The 24467-nt window shown below is 40.5% G+C and overlaps 1 protein-coding gene across 5 annotated transcripts in view; it reads right to left on the bottom strand.

Annotated features, from left to right (window-relative positions):
- The window catches only part of HSF2 (heat shock transcription factor 2), a 45640-nt gene that overhangs the window by 15988 nt on the left and 5185 nt on the right, over nt 1-24467 (bottom strand). For 2 of the 5 annotated variants that reach the window (XM_073337186.1, XM_073337187.1), the window contains exons 2-9: nt 15449-15557; nt 15172-15299; nt 14167-14291; nt 8647-8722; nt 3957-4018; nt 3719-3803; nt 2903-3072; nt 588-857 (exon numbers count right to left, since the gene is read on the bottom strand). In XM_073337186.1, the coding sequence (XP_073193287.1) occupies nt 588-857; nt 2903-3072; nt 3719-3803; nt 3957-4018; nt 8647-8722; nt 14167-14291; nt 15172-15299; nt 15449-15557 (1025 nt within the window). Of the gene's footprint in view, nt 1-587; nt 858-2902; nt 3073-3718; nt 3804-3956; nt 4019-8646; nt 8723-10472; nt 10745-14166; nt 14292-15171; nt 15300-15448; nt 15558-23527; nt 23815-24249; nt 24332-24467 lie in introns of those variants that run through there. The other 3 variants (XM_073337188.1, XM_073337189.1, XM_073337190.1) reach the window with 3 other exon arrangements.

Genomic DNA, 24467 nt, shown 5'->3' with positions numbered 1-24467 from the left:
ATGGCTTTTTGGAATAGTCATCAAGACACTTCCCAACTTCAGCAAAGGGGCACGGTGAGCTTTGAGTGTGCCCCCTGGATATATTGATGCATTTTCAAAGTTGGACTACCTCTAAGACAAAAAGAGGCTCCACATGAGTGAGGATACTTCAAAGAAAATTATGCGAGCATACGTAAACCAAGATTTGTGGAAAAACTACTAACTCTGAGAAAGGCAAAAAGCATCTTTGAACATAGAGTTTCCGTTATACTGTAGTAAAATGTGCATATTATGAAAGGGTTTTTTTGTTTTTCCTTTTGCCCAGATTAGTTATTTTTTTTAAAACCCATTTCATCTCTGTTTTAATGTTTGGGAAAAAAACACTAACACATTCCTAAAGTGTTTTTTTTTCTTTTTAAACAAATAAACTGAAAACATGGAACACTATTTATATACACCATAAAGCAGCAAAAGAGCACAAATTCAATCTTTGAAGAATCCTTTGCAGGGCCTCTAAGAGTCTTTCAGTGAAAGTAGTTAAAGACGCAGTTGATGAACGTATCAACTATAACTTAGTCAATTGTCTTAAACGCATCAAAGCTACTCACTTTCCAAGAAGGTTGATGTTCTGTGAAATTACTCCATTCTCACTGAGTATGGAATCCATCATTGAGACAGGGTCTTCCGCAGTAAGAGTTGACTGGTTGTTCAGTTGAACAGCACTAGACATGAGAGGGCTTGTACTGTCACTGACAGGACTGAGGGGACCACTGGCTGAGATAGTGACTGGTTCGATGTTTTTATCCCCCTGAATTACAGGGATGTTGTCATCCTCATTATCATCTTCTACAATTACAATATCAGGCGAATGACTACAACTGCAATACATAACACAGACCATAAATGGGTTAAACTCTGAAGAGGCAACAACCTCCCTCCTTCAAAGTTGTGCTATAAGGATTAAGTAGCTGCAAAGCACTCTGAATATGTAAACAGTGGCTAACTCTTAGTTAAGGGAGTCTAGACTTCCATTCTAAGCCCCATTTTAACCTTTCACCATCTCCTCAAAGTTTTATGGCAGTAACAAAAGCCATGTTTAAAATACAGTAAAAAGAATCTCAAGAAACTGGAAAAAAGATTAAGCAGCTAATGATCATCTTTAATCGAAAATATTTGGTTTTAAAATTTCCCTGTTCTCTTAATTTTAATATAACTTTCTCAGCAAAAGTAGGTTAGAAGGACAACTCCAAGCTTCATATTCAGATGAAGCTTGTTAGGGGACAGTTACAGGGCATTTTCCAGGGATTAAATACTTCAAAATCATTAAGGAATCTTAATTCTTCTGGACTTGAACTAGAAAGGATGAAGGTATCAGGCTAAAGAAAACCATTTTTATTTTACTTCATGCCTGTTTGCTACTATTTTCTAATTCTGTAGGATTAAGTTTTACAGGACCAGGAGAGAGGGGAGGAAAAAAAAAAACCCAAAAAACAAAAACACAACACCTTAGAGGAACATCAATAGGTGGTTATGAGAGAAGGTGGGTACTAAGAATGGGAACTGAACATGGGGCTGGTGAAGAGAAGCCAATCTTGTCATGGCTGATGAGCTTAATTAGGCTCATTGGGCAGTTTAAGCATTTAAGTCTCACAGATGTAAGGGCGATTAGGATCCTGCGAAGTGTACTCTTCTCCCCTTTACTACATTCTAATGCTCCCCTGTCCCTATGCAAAGGATCCCAGAAATGAAAAAACCCTGCCCCACAACTCTCACAATGTTCCACAACTCATTATTATGAAGCAGGTCACAGACAGTGAAGAATCTTTTCCCTCCATGATGCCAGAGAGAAATTTTCACAAGTGTTTAAAGTACTAAGGAAATTTCACACTTTTAAATGGGTATTTTTTCCAAAGATTAATCTTCACTCAACTTATATTTTAAAAAAAGAGCATTAGAAACCCAATAACTACAACACTAAGATTTTTTTAAGTTACTTAAATTACTGATGTGTACTCCCACTTAATGACAGTTTTCTGTGTGTGTAGGGGGCGGCACGGGGGGCGCAGAGAGAAAGCATCCATTTGCCAAAACCAAAAGAGTAGTTTAAGTCTCAGGCAACAAAATCTGGATTTCAAATCCATAAAGCATAAAATTATACACTATTATGCAGTGTAAACCAAGGGCAACATTGGGAGACAATCCTTCAGCCAGAAGGGCTGGAGTGATCATCTGCTTTTACCTGAGAGTGTACTATAAAGACAGGTGTGGACAACAGGTAAAGTATGTAGCACAGAATTAAGGAGTAAAATGGGGGAAATGTACACAAGATGACCCTTGAATTATAGAACTGAGAAGGCTGGAGGGCTTTACAGTCTCTAAAATAGTGAAGAAATCAATGATGGTGGTTTGCAGTCAACAAAAAATGACTGGAATGTTCAGAGGGCAGCATTTACACTTGGTAGAGGTAGCACATGACAACTACCCTCAACAGTATAAAAAACATTCAACTAGGGGGGTTCCAATCTTGTGCTAAGGAAGTAAAGACCAAGAAATTAGAATAGCATAAAGATGGCACTTCTAGAAAAGAAGTATATGCCCCAGTGGTCCTTCATTTTTAAATGTTTTATTTTAGCTGAATTCTTATCCTAGCCACACTAAGCTACAACTGCAGATTTGTTCTGTGAAGCCAGTCCACAGGCCTGGAGTGCACAGGATTTGCATATGTATAGTAACTTTCAGTAACTAATATATGATTCAAAATCGCATACCTGCACTTTGATTAAGACCGCTTCCTTTACTGAAATGGAATTATACAAGATATAGCTAAATTGTATTGTGTAGATCTGAATTAGATTTTAAGGTTAGGATCTCCCTGTCTATACTGAAGTACTGAGTGCCTTCTGTACTCAAAAATATTTCTTACTTGGAAGAGTCTGACGTAGCATCCTCATTTGTTTCTGGAGTAATGGGAGCACTTTCTTCTTCACCCATAGTATTTTCTTCCTCACCAATATCATCAGTGACATCATAAATAATGATGTCATCTGAAATCTGCTCCCTCTGCTCTAGTCCCTCAGTTCTGCTGAGTGGTACCTGAGAATTATAAAAGCACAACTACTGTAAAGATAAAAAGAATCAAATTTTCAAACTAAAAATCAGACCCAAATATAATACTTCAATTAAGAGCCCTAACTGAATACCTAATTTTAAAAAAAGTTCTAGATATCCCAGGAAAACGCTTAAGACACAAGACACTTTTCCACACAGATTTATATTCATATTTTAATTATTTGGCATAAATAATTTTGTAACAGAACATTTAAACAATTAGGTATATAGCTGTAAATTTTGTTGAGTGATTAACTACTTTCATAAAATAAACTCAAGATAACAGTTAAAATCCACCAAAGATCAGACAATGTAAAACAAAATAAGCCAGAAACCTTGGAGAGTGATACAAAAATATATCAACACTGTAAATCAGCAAGAACAGTGTCACAACAAAAGCTGGAAACAAACACACATTACAATGGAAATGGTTTAACTACCATGAAAATAGTTCATTGGCACACAGCTGTTATTCACTTCAAAACACTCTTCTCCCCCTCTTTTGCCTCACTTTTAGCTAATATAGCACAACTGCAGCCACTATAGGTCACTCCTGTTAATACTTGTTCACCTTTCTCCATCCCTCCAGTTGCCACATGAACAAATAATGTCCACTTCAAAATCAACTTACATGATGGTTTTTGTCAGCTGCTTCTTTGACGATCTGCTGAAACATAGTGGACTTCGGAGGTCCATTGGTATTCAGAAGTAGTGGCCTAAACCGGGAGGGGGTGGGGGGAGAGAAATCAGTAGCATGAACACAACTAAAGCATGAAAAAATATTTCTAAAGAGAAAAGCAGCCCAGCAAAAGAAACCCGTATTAGCTGGTTAACATTTACAAAATTATTTTTTTCAATACTGTACTTACCGTTTGCGTTTTAGACTCACTAGCTGGTTATTCTGCACCAGAGTAACAATGAACTGTACAATCTACAAGAAAAGGAAGATAAGTAAACACTACGATGCGAGGTTTTGTCAAAAAAAAAAACAAAAACCCACACACACACACACACCCAAAAAACCAAAACCAAAACAAAAAAAACCAAACAAACCCACAAACAAAACCAATAGTAGCCCACAGTAGTAAAACTACAAAGTTTATCATACTTAGAATCATAGACTTAGGAGGGACTGCAAAGGTCACCTAGTCTAACCTGCCAAGATTCAGGATTTGTGCCTAAACCATCCAAGACAGATGGATATCGAGCTTCCTTTTGAAAACCTCCAGTGAAAGAGCTTCCACAACTTCCCTAGGCAGTCTGTTCCATTATCCCCCCTTATTAGTGTTAAGAAGTTTTTCCCTGAGATTTAATCTAAATCTTCAACCCATTGTCTCTTATCCTGCCCTCTGTGGCAAGACAGAACAACTTTTCTCCAACTTTTCTGGCAGCCTTTCAAGTATTTGAAGACCATTATCACATCCCTCTTCAATCTCTTATTTTCCAAACTAAACATAATTCCCACAGTTCCTTTAGCCTTTGCTCTCATGGCTTGCATTCCATTCCTTCCATTATTTTTGTCACTTGCTTCTGGATCCTGTCCAGTTTCTCTACATCTGTCATAAATATAAACGGAAGGGTAAATACCTTTAAATCCCTCCTGGCCAGAGGAAAAACCCTTTCACATGTAAAGGGTTAAGAAGCTAAGACAACCTTGCTGGCACCTGACCAAAATGACCAATGAGGAGACAAGACTCTTTCAAAGCTGGAGTGGAGGGGGGGGGGAGAACAAAGGGTTCTCTCTATCCGTGTTCCTTTTGCCAGGACCGGAGCAGGAACGCAGGTCAGAACTGCTGTAAAAAGTCAGTAAGCAATCTAGCTAGATATGAGTTAGATTCTGTTTTGTTTAAATGGCTGATAAAAAAAAGTTGTGCTGAATGGAATTTACATTCCTGTTTTTGTGTCTTTTTGTAACTTGAGGTTTAGCCTAGAGGGATTCTCTATGTTTTGAATCTGATTACCCTGTAAGGTACTTACCATCCTGATTTTACAGAGGTGATTCTTTTACTTTTTCTTCAATTAACATTCTTCTTTTAAGAACCGGATTGCTTTTTCATTGTTCTTAAGATCCAAGGGTTTGGGTCTGTGTTCACCTATGCAAATTGGTGAGGATTTTTATCAAGCCTTTCCCAGGAAAGGGGGTGTAGGGCTTGAGGAGACTTGGGGGGAAAAAGACGTTTCCAAGCGGGCTCTTTCCCTATTATGTTTGTTAGATGCTTGGTGGTGGTGGCAGCAAATAAAGTCCAGGGACAAAAGGTAAAATAGTTTGTACCTTGGGGAAGTTTTAACCTAAGCTGGTAAAAATAAGCTTAGGGGGTTTTTTCATGCAGGTTCCCACATCTGTACCCTAGACAACTTCTCTGGGTAAGCCATAAGAGAAGAACATTTCAGTAGATTAACTGAAAAAAGGTACAGGTATGGATGATATCAACGGTACAGGCTGCATACACAGATAATGATGGAGTTGGTGAAATGCAGCTATGTAGACACGGAAAGACAAGAAAGGTTAACTAAACTCACTGAAAGAAAAGGAGTACTTGTGGCACCTTAGAGACTAACCAATTTATTTGAGCATAAGCTTTCGTGAGCTACAGCTCACTTCATCGGATGCATACTGTGGAAAGTGTAGAAGATCTTTTTATATACGCACAAAGCATGAAAAATACCTCCTCCCACCCCATTCTCCTGCTGGTAATAGCTTATCTAAAGTGATCAGTCTCCTTACAATGTGTATGATAATCAAGGTGGACCATTTCCAGCACAAATCCAGGGTTTAACAAGAACGTCGGGGGGGGGGGGGGTGTAGGAAAAAACAAGGGGAAATAGGCTTGAATAGAGACTGGGAGTGGCTAAGTCATTATGCAAGGTAACCTAAGTTAGTTAATTGTATCCAATTTGCAAATAAATTCCAATTCAACAGTTTCTTGCTGGAGTCTGGATTTGAAGTTTTTTTGTTGAAGAATTGCAACTTTCATGTCTGTAATAGCGTGACCAGAGAGATTGAAGTGTTCTCCGACTGGTTTATGAATGTTATAATTCTTGACATCTGATTTGTGTCCATTTATTCTTTTACGTAGAGACTGTCCAGTTTGACCAATGTACGTGGCAGAGGTGCATTGCTGGCACATGATGGCACATATCACATTGGTGGATATGCAGGTGAACGAGCCTCTGATAGTGTGGCTGATGTTATTAGGCCCTGTGATGGTGTCCCCTGAATAGATATGTGGGCACAGTTGGCAACGGGCTTTGTTGCAAGGATAGGTTCCTGGGTTAGTGGTTCTGTTGTGTGGTATGTGGTTGGTGGTGAGTATTTGCTTCAGGTTGGGGGGCTGTCTGTAGGCAAGGACTGGCCTGTCTCCCAAGATTTGTGAGAGTGTTGGGTCATCCTTCAGGATAGGTTGTAGATCCTTAATAATACGTTGGAGGGGTTTTAGTTGGGGGCTGAAGGTGACGGCTAGTGGCGTTCTGTTATTTTCTTTGTTAGGCCTGTCCTGTAGTAGGTGACTTCTGGGAACTCTTCTGGCTCTATCAATCTGTTTCTTCACTTCTGCAGGTGGGTACTGTAGTTGTAAGAATGCCTGATAGAGACCTTGTAGGTGTTTGTCTCTGAGGGATTGGAGCAAATGCAGTTGTATCGCAGAGCTTGGCTGTAGACGATGGATCGTGTGGAGTGGTCAGGGTGAAAGCTGGAGGCATGTAGGTAGGAATAGCGGTCAGTAGGTTTCCGGTATAGGGTGGTGTTTATGTGACCATTGTTTATTAGCACTGTAGTGTCCAGGAAGTGGATCTCTTGTGTGGACTGAACCAGGCTGAGGTTGACGGTGGGATGGAAATTGTTGAAGTCATGGTGGAATTCCTCAAGGGCTTCTTTTCCATGGGTCCAGATGATGAAGATGTCATCAATATAGCGCAAGTAGAGTAGAGGCGTTAGGGGACGAGAGCTGAGGAAGCGTTGCTCTAAGTCAACCATAAAAATGTTGGCATACTGTGGGGCCATGCGGGTATCCATAGCAGTGCCGCTGAGACATACTAAAATAGTTTTTGATACTGAATGTTTAGGACACTTACAACCGAAGGCCTAATTTCATTTGTTCAAGCAAGGCACATATAACTATTCTGCTACTTCAGCACTAGCCTCCACTGCACAGATTGCTTACTGTATGGTTGTCTTATGATGTGCAAATAGAAGCAAAGACCACATGTACATAGTTTTTACCTGCTGCCCAACCAGGGTATAAAACTAGGTCCCTAAAAGGTTAGACCAGTGATCTAACCTGGATGTACCATCTACAGCTTCCGTTCAACAGGCTCTTCTACTAGTGACATTAAACTACTGTATCTTGCAAATACTTCCAACAAGCAATTTCACAAGTTCACAGGAATGATCAGTGTTGTACGAAAGAGATCCTACCAACAACAAGAATATGAGTATCTTACTGAACCCCCCCAGAGTAAATGTTCTATAGGTACAACATGGCAGAGATGTGATCTAACACAGGATTTCAAGTTATTTTACTAGGTAGTTTCACATGAAATTTGTGAACTGGAGGCTGTCAAAGAAATTCCCAGCAAAAACATCTTCAGAAGAGAAAAGTATTCTGTAACAAAAATGAACACAATTCACTGTCAAGTCCAAAAATCAAGAGACCCAGATGCCACATGGGAAAGAGTAAAAAAGTGAATGTTCTCTCAAATGCTCCAATATTTTACTACTTCCACAGGAACATGTGGTACAAAACACAGCTCACATTTGCTTCATTTTCTGCTCTTTAAGAAACTACTTTTAAAATTTGCTATTTACAAAAATATAGTTTTGCTTCTTTTCTTGGCAACTGATATGCTGTAAAAATAGGAATAAAGTATTTTGTTTGACTATTTTATCAGTTTCACAATTTTTTAAAATAAAAGTTCGGTAAGTATTTGCTTCTATATCCTACCTACCACCAAATCTACTGATCTTCCTCTAAAAAACCCAAAATCCTATTCCTTGAGACCTTGGAATCCTGTCCGCCATTGTAGCTTTGAGTTGACAGCTACATTTTTAATCTTTAACTACATACTATATGGCTTAATTCAAATTAACCTTTTAATTGTATTTCATTTTCAGCATCAATGAACCAGGTCATGCTGACATCAGCTAATAAGTGACCAAAAACATTACTTCGTTCCTAAAATGTATTTTAGAATTTAATCACTTCAATTGCTGCTAGTGCATCAAGTTATTCACACATAATTCTGCTGGGGGTTCTACCAATGGAGGCCATCTCCAAAACTAGGGAGGGAGGGGAAGAAGCCAATTTAAAGTTGCCCTGGAGAGGGCTTTCCTAGGAAAGTAAAGAGGCAAACACGATGGCATCCCTGTAATCCTTCAGTCTCTTTATAGATGGCCACATGCTGAGTTAACGAAGATTAAAGATCTTACTATTTTAAAGAAAACTAGATTTCACATAGCATAGACTGAGGTAGTCAGAGTAAGGACAACATAAATCAGCCTGTGCACATAAAATATATCTAATCAGATAGAAGCAGCTGTATAATCCACAAATTAAGTCTTACCTTTCGAATAACCTGTTGCTGCTGCAAGTGTTTTGCTCTCAATTCTGCCACTTCCCTCCAAAGAGATTCATTTTCCCTGTTTCAACAAAAGTGATTTAGAAAGCTAAACTCAAACTTAAGAAAAAAAAGCCCTTACGTTAATACAGTTTCACAAAAAAAAAAAAAAGTCAGGCTCTTTAAGACAATTCACAAAGTTATACATCCTTCCTATGAAGTACCATCGGCAGAAGCCTTGGAAGAAAGTTACATAGCACAGAACTCAAAGCAGCCCATGGGAATGGTCTGATTAGAGCTGGGGAAAATTTGAAAAAATAATATATTTGCCATAAAGTGCTGTTTTGGTCAACCCAAAACTATTCACAGATCTGATGCAAATTACCCAAATAATTTCAGCCAGAAGTATGGGTGGCAGTGATGCCTCTCCTGTAAGTTTTAGCTCAACAGTTAGGACACTTGTCTGGGCTATGGGAGATCCCTCCAGTTCAGTTCCCCTTCCCGCCTGATATGGAGCAGGGATTTGAACTGCAGCGTGGGAGACCAGAGAAGAGTGCCCTAACCCCTGGGATACAGGGCAACGTGGAGCCAGCATGTCTCAACTCTCCCGTCAAAGCTGTTCCACTTTGTATAAAATACCTGAACAGTCACCAGGTCAGAGACAGAGTGAGTATTCTAATGCCTGAATGTTAGGGCATTCACATTGATGGTAGGAGACCAAGTACATGCCCCTCTTCCAGTAATGAATTTATACACTGTGAAATAGCTTCAACAGGACAGACGGAGATCCACACCAGAATATGCAATAGCCCAGTGATAAGAGCACTGTCATGCAATACACGAGACCCAATTTCAAATTGCTGTTCCATATCAGGCTGAGGGAGAAATGAACCCTTGTCTACCAATACTAGGTGAGTGCCCTAGCCACTAACAGCTAAAGGTTATAAGAGAGACAATACCACCTCCCTCCTGCCATTTTGTGAATCTAGCCCTTCTATTCCTTTGTTTTGATGCTAAAAACTGTCTGGAAACAAAATGGTTCATTTCAGGACAAACACAACATTTTCTTCAACTCCAAACAAAATTTGCTGAGTTTTTCAATTTGCCAAAGATTCTGTTCAACCCTTTTTTATTTCTTTGGAACTACCAGTGAACCAAAACCAGTTATCCTTCCTCAAATTATCTCTCTTCAGCTGTTATTCTATAATGTATTCTCTCCAAATTAATTATACCTTCTAAAGATTTAAAAAAAAAAAAAGTATGAAGTCTGAGTTTCTGGGGGAATAGACAGCAGTCAAAGGGAATAAGAACCGACATGAAGAAGCAGCTGTCTATCTCAAATTGCCAGTTTGCTGACTGGAAATTTACAGAGAAGTACCCACTGTGATTAAGGCTACGTTTTAGTTATGAGCATTTTTAGTAAAAGTCATGGACAGGTCATGGGCAGAAAACAAAAATTCACAGCCTGTGACCTGTCCATGACTTTTACTATATACCCCTAAGTAAAACTTGGGCTGTGGGTGCTTGGGGGAGAGAAGAGACATGGTCCAGGACTCCTGCGGGTGCTGGTACGGAACCTCCACTGGTGATGGCGGTTGGTAGGGCTGGCAGGGGCTCCCTACCCAGCTCCACATGTCCCTGCGGCTCCCAGCTAAAAAAAAACAACCCAGTTCATTGCACGTTAACCAATAAACGGAAAACCATTTTTTAAAATATATTTGGATATTTTCTACATTTTCAAATATTGTGATTTCAATTGCAACACAGAATACAAAGTGTACAGTGCTAACTTTGTATTTATTTTTTACAAAGATTCATATGTCCCTTCATACTTCAACCATGATTCCAGAGGATGTGCGTCCATGCTGATGACGGGTTCTGCTAGATAACAACCCAAAGCAGTGCAGACCAACGCATGTTCATTTTCATTATCAGACTCAAATACCACCAGCAGAAAGTTGATTTTCTTTTTTGGTGTTGCGGGTTCTGTAGTTTTCGCATCACAGTGTTGTGCTTTTAAGACTTCTGAAAGCATGCTCCACACTTTGTCCCTCTCAGATTTTGGAAGGCACTTCAAATTCTTAAACCTTGGGTCGAGTGCTGTAGCTAGCTTTAGAAATTTCACATTAGTACCTTCTTTGCATTTTGTCAAATCTGCAGTGAAAAAGTGTTCTTAAATGAATAACATGTGCTGGGTCATCATCAGACTGTTAGAACATGAAATATATGGCAGAATGCAGGTAAAACAGCAGGAAACATACAATTCTCCCCTCAAGGAGTTCAGTCAGATTTAATTAATGCATTATTTTTGGAATGAGTGTTGTCAGCATGGAAGCATGTCCTCTGGAATGGTGGCCAAAGGATGAAGAGGCAGACGAATGTTTAGCATATCTGGCACGTAAATACCTTGCAATGCCAGCTACAAAAGTAGCATGTGAATGTCTGTTCTCACTTACAGGGGACATTGTTAATAAGAAGCGGACAGCATTATCTCCCCTAAATGTGCACAAACTTGTTTCTCTTAGTGATTGGCTGAAAAAGAAGACTGAGTGGACTTGTAGGCTCTAAAGTTTAACACTGTTTTGTTTTTTAATGTAGTTATGTAACAAAAAAAAAATCTATATATGTAAATTCCACCTTCACGATAAAGAGATTATACTACAGTACTTGTATGAGATGAATTGAAAAATACTATTTCTTTTATCATTTTTAAAGTGCAAATATTTGTAATCAAAAATATAAATGAGCACTGTACACTTTCTATTTTGTGTTGTAATTGAAATCAATGTATTTGAAAATGTAGAAAGATATCCAAAAATATTTAATACATCTCAACTGATATTCTGTTTAACAGTGCGATTAATTGCGATTAATTTTTTTTAATTGCGATTAACTTTGAGTTAATCACGTGAGCTAACTGCGATTGACAGCCCTAGCTAACAGAGATCAAAAGAGATGCTAATGTTGTTGTTTTCACTATATATATGTATCTATCTCGCCTCTACGTAAGAGCTATAGTATTACATTGCATATACCCCTGTAATTACAGTTACAATATGTATGCTCCAGTAATTAGATAACCCTAGATTAAAGTGTGTGTTAATATGAGAATGTATTCAGGTGTTCAATTAATGAAAACTAGTGAAATATCCTAGTTTGCGATTACGTAATTGCAAATGTTTGTATAACCCTGTAACTAAATCACTCAGAGATCGTGTGAAATGCTAATGAAGAATTTAAGGATGGTAACAGGAAATGTTAATTTCAAACAAAGTGGCCATGGAAGGAATAAAAGCCTTTGTCATATTGTGATCTGTAAGCAGCAGCTATAAAATGGATTTCAAAGAATGATCCTTTATCTCTGGACAGTTTGGATTCGAACAGGGTAGAGTAACTTAAAACAATGGAGATCCCCAGAATTATTCTTGGTAGCCCTGAAAGATTTTTGGGAAACTGGCAAAAAAAGACATTTCTGCTATCTTTTTGGATTTATGAACTTCGACTCACTTGTTATTATACGTTACCTGCTTTAATTTCTCAACACCACATTTTTGTTAAGCTAATATATCTATAGTTAGTTTACTATTGAATTGGCTGCCAGCAGTGTCTTTGGTGTCAGATCTGAAATACCAACTGATTTGGTGTAAATGACTGATCCTTTGTAATTGAGAGTTTCATAAACATACAGCTAAGGGTAGCATAAAATTCCTCCTGGGTAGCTGTATTGAATCTTTACCTGTAAGGGGTAAAAAGCTCAAATAACCTAGTTGGCACCTGACCAAAAGGGCCAATGAGGAAGAAGATACTTTCAAATCTGGGGAAGATGGGGGGGGGGGGGGGGAAGGGGAGGAGAGAAGAAGGGTTGTTTGTGCTCTTTGTTTGTTCCCTCTCTGGATGGGGAGAAAAAAAAAAAAAAAAAGAGACCAAGCAGGTGAAACATCCCCCCCACATCTGTATCCCAGAGTGGGGAGGGAACCCTGACAGGGAGTAGCCTCATGAGGTGTGATTTCTGGTTTATGTAAACATTCTCACTGAGTCCAGTTTGTCTGGGTGGCAAGGCTGGAGAGCCTAAGAGGACTGTCTGTGACTCCATGGTAAGACGGGTATAGTGATCCAGGAGTGCACTTTGTTACCACCTTGGTGAAATCTAATTATAGAACATGCTACCAGTTTGGAACATCTGCCCTTGTTTTCCGACAGTCTGTCCTGAGATAGTCACTCTCAGGGGATGATCCACTCCAGAGAGGTGTCACTCACTGACATTAATAAGTGGCAGGTTTAAATAAAACAGAAGGAAGAACTTCACACAATGCATAATCCCCTGGTAACATGGTCTACAGGTTGATGTTGTGAAGGCCAAAAGTATAACTGGGTTCAAAAAACAATTAGATAAGTTCATGGAGGACAGGTCCACTAATGGTTATCACCCAAGATGGTCAGGGATGCAACCCCATGCTCTGGATGTCCCCAGGCCTCTGACTGCTAGAAGCTGGGACTCTAGATGACAGGGGATGGATCACTCGATAATTGCCCTGTTAATTCCCTCTGCTGTATCTGGCACTAGCCACTATCCAAAGATAGGATACTGGGTTAGATGGACCATTCCTCTAACCCAGTATAGCCATTCTTATTTTCTTAATTCCAAACTACAGAGCTATCCAATCACTTTTGCCACTAATTTTTATAGAGTGTAAATATCAGCTATTTTTAAGAACTATAGTATTCCCACTCATGGTTGCTATGGGTTTAGTAATTCTAACCTATTTTAATCTCTGTAGAAATTAGCAGAAGCATCAATGACAAGTCTATTTAGAGTGCAAAGCTTTAGCAGAGTAAAAGTAAACGGATAGCTGAAACTTCTGAACTGTTTAAACCATAGTATCCAAATTCTAGCATGATACTAGGAGACTCAAAAACTTCAGAAGCGTGTTCTGAGTCAATTTTTTTTTTAAATCATCAATAGAGCACATCTTTCTGGGAATTTAACAGTGGAGGAATGAAGTAATAATAAAAAAGATTACATAAATCACGTTCAAACAACTGGTAGGAATGTACCACAAAATTTAGCTCCGTCTCCCAAATTCGAGCATCAAAATCACTACTTACAATATAAAACTTCATAACACTGATCTTCAAATCTCCTATTTTGAAAGGCAAGTATGATTATTCATCCTAAGTATTTTAAAATTCTAATAGAGTTTAATTGCCACTGCTCAATCACCAACTCACATGACTGATAAGTTGTGTACATTTTATTTCTGTAAAAATTCTATTTCCATTTAAATTCTCTTTCCCAAATAAACATGAGAAGTATTTAAAATTAAATCTGATCTTTTTGCAAAACAACTTTTATACACTGCAGCAGTCTCACAACCAAGCCCCAATAACACATGCGAAGAGTAGGACTTTAAACACCGATGTCTTTCTTACTAGATTTGCAGCTTCAAATTGATCAAATTTATTGTCTGAAGCGCTATTTGTGAATACTAATGCAAGTTAACAGTTCTCTCACAAAGTAATATTTACCTCTTTAAGGCAGACAGCCTGGATTCAATGGTCTCATGTTTAATTTGCACCTTCTGAGCACTGCTTATGATTTTGGACAGGTCTTCCTGACGGATTTTATTTTCTTCGGGTCTTGAAGAGGAAACCTTTAAAAGTAAAAAACCCATGATGCAATATGAAATTCTGAATGCTAAATGTCATTTCTCTCCTAATACTACTCAAAATAAATTAGTAGTTATGAAACAGGCTGAATAATCAGCACTAGAAATCACTTTTATTTATCCTGGAATGTCATACTATATATTTTGATAATTTCTACATCACTGAGCATGTTTAAAAATTAAAAATTGTAAAACTAGTATATCTACAGTTTTCTCCCCTTTACCAAAGTTGACTTGTATTTAAAAAAAAGTCAAAGGTTTATAAACACACAGTTCTATTCTACTCTATACAGGTTCTTACATAGCCATCATCACTGTGGCACCCAAGCACCTTCCAGTGTCATATTAAGTGACATACATAATATCTTATCCTCTCCCCAGGGGAATCACTGCATGTTTTTTTAAAAAAGTAAACTGTGCTATATATTTATATTGGTGAATGCAAGAGCAAAATAGTACAATTTGTAGTTGGAACAAAAAAAAAGCACAACTGTTTTATAAAAATTTAAGAATAAATTTGTTTTGTAATTTTCTCATCCCTTCAGTGGGCTGCTGATTTACTATAATGAATAATTAAGGAAAAATAAAAAACAGTGAAAGACATATATATACACACACACACACACACACACAAACACGTCTCATTCACTGTTTTTTATATATAAAAAACAAGAGGGGATTACTTTGAAGAAGCGCAAATCATTTCATTTTCTCTTTAAAAGTAAAATCCAAAATTCCTTTGTGACTGCAGGCCTCTATGTCAACAGTCGCCAGTTGCGACTGACTGACACGCCCACTCCATCTGTTCACAAGATTAGCTAAAAGAAGCCAATGCTCCATGTGTTTTGTATGACCTTTTACTCACCTTCCTTTTAATGTGCTCCAACAAATCATCACGGCCCTGCTTAAAGTATGGGTGCTGGAACTCCACAGGACCATCCCGTTCCAATTTGACAATGCCAGAGTCAACATGGACTACTTTACGGAAGCCATCTGAAAAACAGTTTAACCATGAAGAAAAGAAAACACTACAGAATTCAAAACTTTACTGCCGCAATGCCATCCACCCATTTTTAAGGGTTGGGTGAACAAAAGTATGATTAGATAATTTTTAAGAAAGAAAGCTATACTAAAAAACTTACACATATTTAACTGTCTCACAAAGCTCGCCATGTTGTTGTGCTTGAAGTACTTGGGAAGAATCTCTTTTGCAAACCTTTGTTCATCCAACACCAGGAAACTCTGGCCATTCTAAAATGAAGAGCACATACTGTATTTAATTTTTAAAAAATCTGTTTTTATAAAGGGGCACAGTAGATACTTAACATCTTATGAGATGATATCCTTCCGCCCCCCCCCCCCCCCCCCAAAAACCAACATTTTATTAGGAAAAAAGTTTTTATCTCTTGTACTTACAAAGAACCATCTGTGACTATTTGGAAATCTGTCCATACAAACGCATGAATTTTGAATGACATTATGAACTTTACTATGCAAACTGCTGTATCATGAGTAAGGCTAAGATTTTGTCATGGATAGGTTTAGTAAAAGTCCAGGCAAAACAGAAAAATTAATGGAAGCTGTGACCTGTCCCTAACTTTTACTAAAAATATCCCTGACAAAATGGTGATCTGCGAATCCCCACACTACTTCAAGCGGGGCAACTGCAGGGACTAGGAGCTGCCTGTAGCAGCTGGGAGCTGTGGGCTACCCCTGCCGCCTGCAACTCCTGGTGTCCCCTGCTGCTCAGGGGTGGTGGGAAGCTGGGAGCTCTGGGGGGTTCCCACCATCTGTGGGGGCCAGGAGTTTGGGTTCCTCCAGCAGCCCAGAACTGCCCACCAGCCCCAGCGGTTTGCAGCAGCGGGGCACTCCCACCAGAGATGGCATGGGTACCCCACAACTTCCTGCCCCAGCGGGCAGTGGGGGACTCTGCAGCTCCCGACCACCGCAGGCTGAAGTCACAGAGGCCGCTGGAAGTCACAGATTCCATGTATACCATGCCCTCCGTGACTAAATCAGAGCCTTAATCATGACTGCCTGTATATGTATATGGCTCCACCACTGCTGATAGGACCTGTAGCAGCTACACACCACTCAAGGACAATGGGGAATACTTAAGATTAATGATAGCACTTTGACCACACAAGTTATACTAAAAGAAGCAGCTACACCTTTGATAAACTAGTGTAATCTTACCCCTCTGGAGGGAATGGGGGAAGACAGAAACAGTGGAAATTTACTAAGAGCAGAACAAAAGAGACCAAGTGACGAGGTGGGGTTTAAATAGGAAAACCACAGGAACAGAGGGAGCCAGACAGGAAAAAGTAGTTGGAAAGAGAAAGATCATACAAACTGGAGAAGTGACTCCATGAGGGAGAGACCAATCATCATGTAACAGCTTGCATGAAGCAGGGAACACCCTGCCTGCCCAAACAGCAATAGCTCCCCCCAAAAAGGGTGAGCTAGCAAGATGCAATGTGTTAAGAATGTTTGTTGTTTTCTATTTAATTTGTACTCTCTTGTGCTGCATATGATTAACTATAAACAGCCAAAATTACTCCTGGAGGAATTCTACACCAAAAAAAGTTATAAATTCTGTGTACGATATTTTAAAATTCTGTATATTTTCTTTGTCAAAACAATAATATAATCACGCCAGTTTCAGTTATTTTGGTAATTTATTTCAAAATACCGATCAGCATATATGTCTGTAACAATACATACAAAAAGAAAGATTCAGGAAATGTTTTTTTTTTGGCAAACAGGTTTCTTACAAGGCGTATTAGTACCGAGCTTGAGTAATTCATTTAAAATACAATACAGAAAGATTTCCGGCACCCCTCAGAAACAGTATGAAAGGCTTGGGGGAGTTAGGGGTAATGGAAGAGCGGAGGGAGAGGGAATGAACCTGGAGGGTGGTTTGGTGTGGGTATGGAACCGAAGACATCCCAGTCTGTCCTTCCACTAGCCCTTCTGAACCCCATTCTGTGACAGCCTCACCCCAGCAGCCCCATGTGCCCTGCCCTGTCAGTCCAGTGCCTCCTCTCCTGGACCCACTGTGAGGAACACAGCCTCTCCAGCTGGCTGCCCTCTCTTCTGATCCAGCAGGAGTTCCTCGTTGGCAAAAGGTGTAACTGCCTCACCTCTCCAGCAGAATCTATATTCTGCAGAGAAAAACCAAAATCTGTAGGGGGCCTGAATTCTGAATTCTACAGAATTCCCCATGAGCAAAAAAAATGCGTTAACAGTGCGAGAACTGCATCACAATCACTGTGTGCATCCAGAGACACAGAGACAGTTACCAGATGCTTTCACTCCTTTGGTGTGGAGGTCTGGGAGAGGTTGTGTTTAGGTACAGGATTACCACTGAACCCAGGGGGGCTAGGCAGTGGGTTCCAGATCTCAGAAGGAATTGTTGGAGTGCACGTTTGCCAATGGACCCCAAGATTGGGGAGGTGGATAGACATCATTCAGGGTCTAGAAGTTAAAACACCTGGTGATCCACAGACATTCAGGGTCTAGAAGTTAAAACACCTGGTGATCCACAGACAGAGGCTTGGATTTTCTTTACAGCAGGCCAATGGGGGGCCAGCAAGGTATGCCCAGCTGGATCTGTGACACCTGCTGAATATGAACAGAATCTAAACGGATATCTTCCTGAGTGCACAGACAGTTATCTCCATTGTTTCTGCTGTTGCTCATAGCTTCCTCAAGCACCAGCAGAACAAATTACCATGACTTATCAGTTACACTGAACACTACTGGAGTAATGAAACTGTACAGAATCCTGTCAGTTTCATTTGCTGCTTGGGAAAGCTCTGGGAAGGAGTGAAGTCTTAGTGACCCTCTTTCTCATACCAGCCAAGAGGTTCTTGATAGAAAGAAAAGAGACTGAGATCTCTTTATCCTCTCTAGTAGCTAGAAAAGGATAGGAACTTCAAGTTTATCCAATACCAGTTAGCCAGAGACTAATGTAAAAGATGAAGCTGTTGAGTCCAGGAACAGCAATTTGCTAGAAATCTCTACACTCACTATGTCCATGCAGCTGGGTGTGAGGGAGGCTAGTCTTCTCACCAGTACACTGATCCTGAACTTTGATAATGACTTTACTGTCACTGTCAGGCCTTGTCTATAGTAGAGCTATTCAGCTGTTTGTGCTTCAAATAATTGTGAAGCACAAAAATGACTGAATGCATCCCAACTGATTACCTTAGTTGGTTTATATTTTGCCCTTACATACATCAGGCTTGCCCTCAATTTAAGATGTGGGTTGTTATCTTTGACAGATGTCAAAGATGACAGCTCCAGATGACAAGCCTCCACTTCTTTGCCTTTCAACACAAAAACACCTCTGCAACCACAGTTCGTCCTAGCTTAATAGGGAAAACTGAGAGACCATTAGGAATATCATTTGAAGGTCCATAAATGACAGCTTTGCTCTGAGGAACCATATATGTGGTTCCTCAGAATGGGATTTGCAACTGGCAAATCACAAGAGGTTCCCATCTAAGAAGTTGCAGAGCTCGAATTTGGGGGCATGGCTGAGGGGCAGGGGACACTTTGCAAGGGTATGGCAGAAGGCAAAGCACAATGTCAGTCAGCAATCCACAGTGGAATCACTGGCAGCTGACCTGAGGACCGGGGTGGGGGTGTAGGGGAGGAGGGGGAAGAGAGCAGAGAAAGGACTCTTCACTGATGTAACTAAGGAGGTTCACTACCTGACAGAGCTGTTAAAGATTACACTGACTGTACCAACAGGAACTGTGTCTATGGTGGCACTCAATCTGAGAGTCAGCTGATTGATGCACAATTGAGATCTGCCCCTACAAATTCTGGGGTTACTTTCCCCAATAGTTGCTCCCCTGACAATCATTTAAAGTCCTTTTTATGCGGATGAAAAGCACACTTGAAATGATGGGAGCAATGAGTGCTCAGACAGGTAAATTTCTCCTGTGTAGAAAAGGCCTTCTTTAGTATCCAGCTAATAGATTTCTGGAAAATTTCCCAAATCCCTTTAAATCAAGTGTACCTCAAAAGAAAAAGTGATGTAAAAAGCAAAGCCTGAAACACCGTATGCCAGATTTTAAAATCTTGATAGTTTCATTCTCTACAGATCAATATCCCTACATTATTTCAATGAAAATAGTCAGAACCAGAGGTTAACACAACCACGACAATGTTGTTCTTCCATTGTTACAATAAGGGGAAATGGTATCTGTTGAAATTCACAACTATTAGTGCTGTAAAACGTGACATTAAATCAAAGGTCTTATTACCTATATGCCAATGTCTTTTTGATCAAATTCCAAATATGATCATTAATTTCTGCCTCGACAAACTTCCCTAGACAATTACAAACGAACAAGTTACTCTTCACTTCCAGTAAAAAAAATAACTAATGCAGTGTTATCTTAGACCAGCTTTTGTGTATCCATTTAAGAGACTGTGTATGTAACGTTTTAGGGATGAGTTGTACGGCATTTGGAATCCTCATAGATAAAACATCCATTATGACTGTAAAGTGTCACAACAACATTTCTGCTAAGAATACAGGTCCTTAAGCTACTTAAAACTATATCACACTGAATGGTCAGTTAAAGCATTTAGAGTTCCCATTCCCAGACAAGGGAAACAAAAAGTAAAATTGGCAAAAACATAGGTTCATACCAGGTGGGATCTCCAACTCCTGTTTCTCCTACAGTGATTCAATATAATACCACAGTTGTTTATATACTAAAAAACAACATTGTTTAAAGAAGTTTCTGATATAGGAGAAGTGCCTACAGCGTTCTATCATGAATAGGACTTATATCTAAGTGGGAGATGACATCATAATACTTCAGAGAGGGCTCGTATAACTAGGACTAGCTGGATCCGCTTCCCTTTCAGGAAGCACTGGAAAGTTTGAGGCCTAGTCTACACTACAGGGTTAGGTCCACACAAGGCAGCTTACATGAACCTAGTTGTGCATGTGTCTGTACTCAAATTGCTCTCCCACCACTCTAAATTCCCCATTACGCTGATATAGTAACACCACCTCTCTGATCGGCATACAGACATGATTGATATACTTAGGTTAGTGGGAATGCAGACTGTGTTACTTATTTCAACCCTAACTGCCCCCCCAACAACTGTCCCACAACTGACCTCTCTGGTCACCATTTTAAACTCCTCTGGCCAGGGATTACAGAGACCAGAAGTTACCTTTCTAAAGCCCTGCAAATTTTTTAAATTCCTTTTCCTGATTGCCCAGTTTGGCCAGCACACCTAGTAGCTCTCAATGGTTAAATGCAACTGCCTAGCTGACCACACCGGCTGCATGCTCCAGATGCACTCCTGCCTGGAGCAGATAGGAGATATTGGCTCTCCCAGGCCTGTAAGGAGAAAAGGCTATGCAGGCACAGCGCCGATCCAGCCTTAGAAACGTCAACATGTACAAGCAGATTGCTAAGGGGATGCAGAAGGGCTACAACAAGAACAAGCAGCAGTACCACAGCTCCTTGCTTTTCATGTGGCAGGCACAGCAGACAGCCAGGGAGGGCAACAAATGATCCAGTGCCAAGCCACAAACCTGCAGCTTTTACGAAAAGTGGCATGCCATAATCAGCGCAGACCCCACCCCCAAACTCCCCCATATCAACTCCAGCAGCACTGAGTATACCTCTGAGAAGCCCAAGTCACAAGCCCTGGCTATGAACAGCAAGGAGGTGGTGGTGGTGGTGTATGGGGGACAGGGGACTGAGGGGCCCAGCTGTGCAGCAAGCCAGAACCTGTTTTTGACGCCACCACAGTTCAGCCAGTCAAGCCCAATGCCAGGGAAGGAACCTCACCTAAATGTGTAACCTCACCATTTTCGATTTCAGGAATGGCACGCCTAAAGTACCAGGACAGCATCTTATGACTTTCCATTAATTTATTCATGCTACGAGAGCTAGTGCTACAACCAAGAGAGCGAGAACTGCTATCTACTTTTCATTCCCCTCTAGGCAGGGGCGGGGGGGGGGGGGAGGTGAGCAGTTTATGTAGTGTAAAAATATAATTAGGAAGGCCAAAAAAAAAAAGAATTTGAAGAACAGCTAGCCAAAGACTCAAAAAGTAATAAAAACATTGCTAAGTTCATCAGAAACACGAAGCCTGCTAAACAACCAGTGGGGTCACTGGATGAGCAAGCTGCTAAAGGATCGTGCAAGGATGGTAAGGCCATTGAGGGAAAAACTAAATGAATTCTTTGCATCAGTCTTCATGGCTGAGGATGTGAGGGAGATTCCCAAACCTGAGCCATTCTTTTTAGGTGACAAATATGAGGAATTGTCTCAGATTGAGGTGTCATTAGAGGAGGTTTTTGGAACAGATGGTATTCATTCAAGAGTTCTGTAGGAATTCAAAAGTGAAACTGCTGAATTACTAACTGTGGTTTATAACCGATCATTTAAATCGGCTTCTGTATCAGATGACTAGAGGACAGCTAGAATCATAGAATCATAGAATATCAGGGTTGGAAGGGACCCCAGAAGGTCATCTAGTCCAACCCCCTGCTCAAAGCAGGACCAATTCCCAGTTAAATCATCCCAGCCAGGGCTTTGTCAAGCCTGACCTTAAAAACCTCTAAGGAAGGAGATTCTACCACCTCCCTAGGTAACGCATTCCAGTGTTTCACCACCCTCTTAGTGAAAAAGTTTTTCCTAATATCCAATCTAAACCTCCCCCACTGCAACTTGAGACCATTACTCCTCGTTCTGTCATCTGCTACCATTGAGAACAGTCTAGAGCCATCCTCTTTGGAACCCCCTTTCAGGTAGTTGAAAGCAGCTATCAAATCCCCCCTCATTCTTCTCTTCTGCAGGCTAAACAATCCCAGCTCCCTCAGCCTCTCCTCATAACTCATGTGTTCCAGTCCCCTAATCATTTTTGTTGCCCTTCGCTGGACTCTCTCCAATTTATCCACATCCTTCTTGAAGTGTGGGGCCCAAAACTGGACACAGTACTCCAGATGAGGCCTCACCAATGTCGAATAGAGGGGAACGATCACGTCCCTCGATCTGCTCGCTATGCCCCTACTTATACATCCCAAAATGCCATTGGCCTTCTTGGCAACAAGGGCACACTGCTGACTCATATCCAGCTTCTCGTCCACTGTCACCCCTAGATCCTTTTCTGCAGAACTGCTGCCTAGCCACGTATCTTACCCAGTTTCTGCCAAGGTGGAGCTACTATCTGCTGAATTTGAACAGTCAGATACAAGGTATATTGTACAGGGGTCTGTACTACTCAACGTTTTCATAAATGGTCTGGAAAAAGGGGTAAACAGTGAGTTAGCAAAATCTGCAGATGATACAAAACTACCCAACAGAGTTAAGTCCAAAACAGACTGTGAAGAGTTACAAAGGGATCTCACAACACTGGGTGACTGGGCAACAAAATGGCAGATAAAATTCAATGTTGATAAATGCAAAGTAATATACATTGGAAAACATAATCCCAACTTTACATATAAAAAGATGGGGTCTAAATTAGCTGTTACCAGTCAAGAAAGATCTTGGCGTAATTGAGGCTAGTTCTCTAAAAACATCTACTCAAAGCGAAGCGGCAGTCAAAAAACTCACAATATTTGGAATCATTAAGAAAAGGATATAGATAAGAGAAAATATATTGCCTATATATAAATCTATGGTACACCCACATCTTGAATACTGCCTGCAGATGTGGTCGCTCCATCTTCGAAAAAAAGGTATTTGGAATTGGAAAAGGTTCAGAAAAGGACCAAAAAAAAAAAAGATTAGGAATATAGAACGGCTTCCATAGGCGAAGACTCTAATAAGATTGGGACTTTTCAGCTTAGAAACAAGATGACGGGGGGGTGGGAGAGGAGAATATGATAGAGGTCTATAAAATCATGACTGGGGTGGAGAAAGTAAATAAGGAAGTGCTATTTACTCCTTCTCATAACACAAGAACTAGGAGTCACCAAATGAATTTAATAGGCAGCAGGTTTAAAACAAAATGAAATATTTATTCACACAATGCGCACAGTCAACCTGTGGAACTCTTTGCCAGAGCATGTTGTGAAGGCCAAGACACTAATAGGGTTCAAAAAAGAATTAGATAAATTAATGGAGGCTATTCATCAATGGCTATTAGCCAAGATGGGAAAAGATGGTGTACCTAGCTTCTGTTTGCCAGAAGCTGGGAACGGGCAATGGGGTTGATCACCTGATGATTACCTGTTCTGTTCATTTCCTCTGAAGCACTTGGCATTAGCCACTGTTTGAAGACAGGATACCAGGCTAGATGGACCTATGGTGTGACCCACTATGGCCATTCTTATGTACACAACCATGTCCCTGGAATTCTGAGATATCTCAAAGCTTTCATGGAGGCATTCTGCAATCTTCTGTTGAAAGTTTCTAGGGAGGGTTGCCTTATTTTTTTTCTTTGTGGTAGGACACTTTCCCATGCCACTCAGCAATAACTTCAGCAGACACCATTGCAGTACACAGGCTAGCAGCATATGGGCCTGAGCAGCTTCAGGAAGCCGGCAGCCTTTGTGACCCAAGGGAGTAACATATCAGCTAAAAATCACCACTGCCTGTGGAAAACAGTGACAGCATTTAGTGTCATTGCCCTATACGACTAGAATCATGCAACCGAGCAAATCCCTCGTTTCCTTTTCCCCCAGTGGGCCATACTCACCAGAGCTGGGGCAGTGACTACTATTTTAAACCATTCTCACTTCTGCTTGGGATTGCTTGCAGACAGCAAACGGAGTAACTTAAGATTCTGAAATCTTGCTTATTATAGCGAATGCATGAACAATGGTACCTCTGTGTGTTTTATCTTTAGCTGCTGCCACTGTGGCCTTCGGGGTTTGCCCCTCCACGCCCACAGAACACCTGAGCCAAACAAGGAGGAGGGAAGGAAAAAAAAAACAAAACCAAAACACTACCTGGGATAACATGTTCCAGCAGATCCTTCAAGCTAATGCTGCATGGGACCACGAGCACAGGGTCCTATGCACTGTAGACAGCCTGGAGAAGGAAAGAGTGGAGAGGAGAAAGGCCCAAGAGTCCAAGCAGGAAAAGGAGAGGGAGATGCACCAGGACATAATGGGGCTTCTTAGGCAATAAGCACACATGCTGCCGACTCTGGTGGACCTACAGATTC

Source organism: Lepidochelys kempii, chromosome 3, assembly GCF_965140265.1.
Source record: "Lepidochelys kempii isolate rLepKem1 chromosome 3, rLepKem1.hap2, whole genome shotgun sequence".
NCBI lineage: Eukaryota > Metazoa > Chordata > Testudines > Cheloniidae > Lepidochelys > Lepidochelys kempii.
Note: the sequence above shows the minus strand (reverse complement) of the source record. Positions and strands in the feature narration are given on the sequence as shown.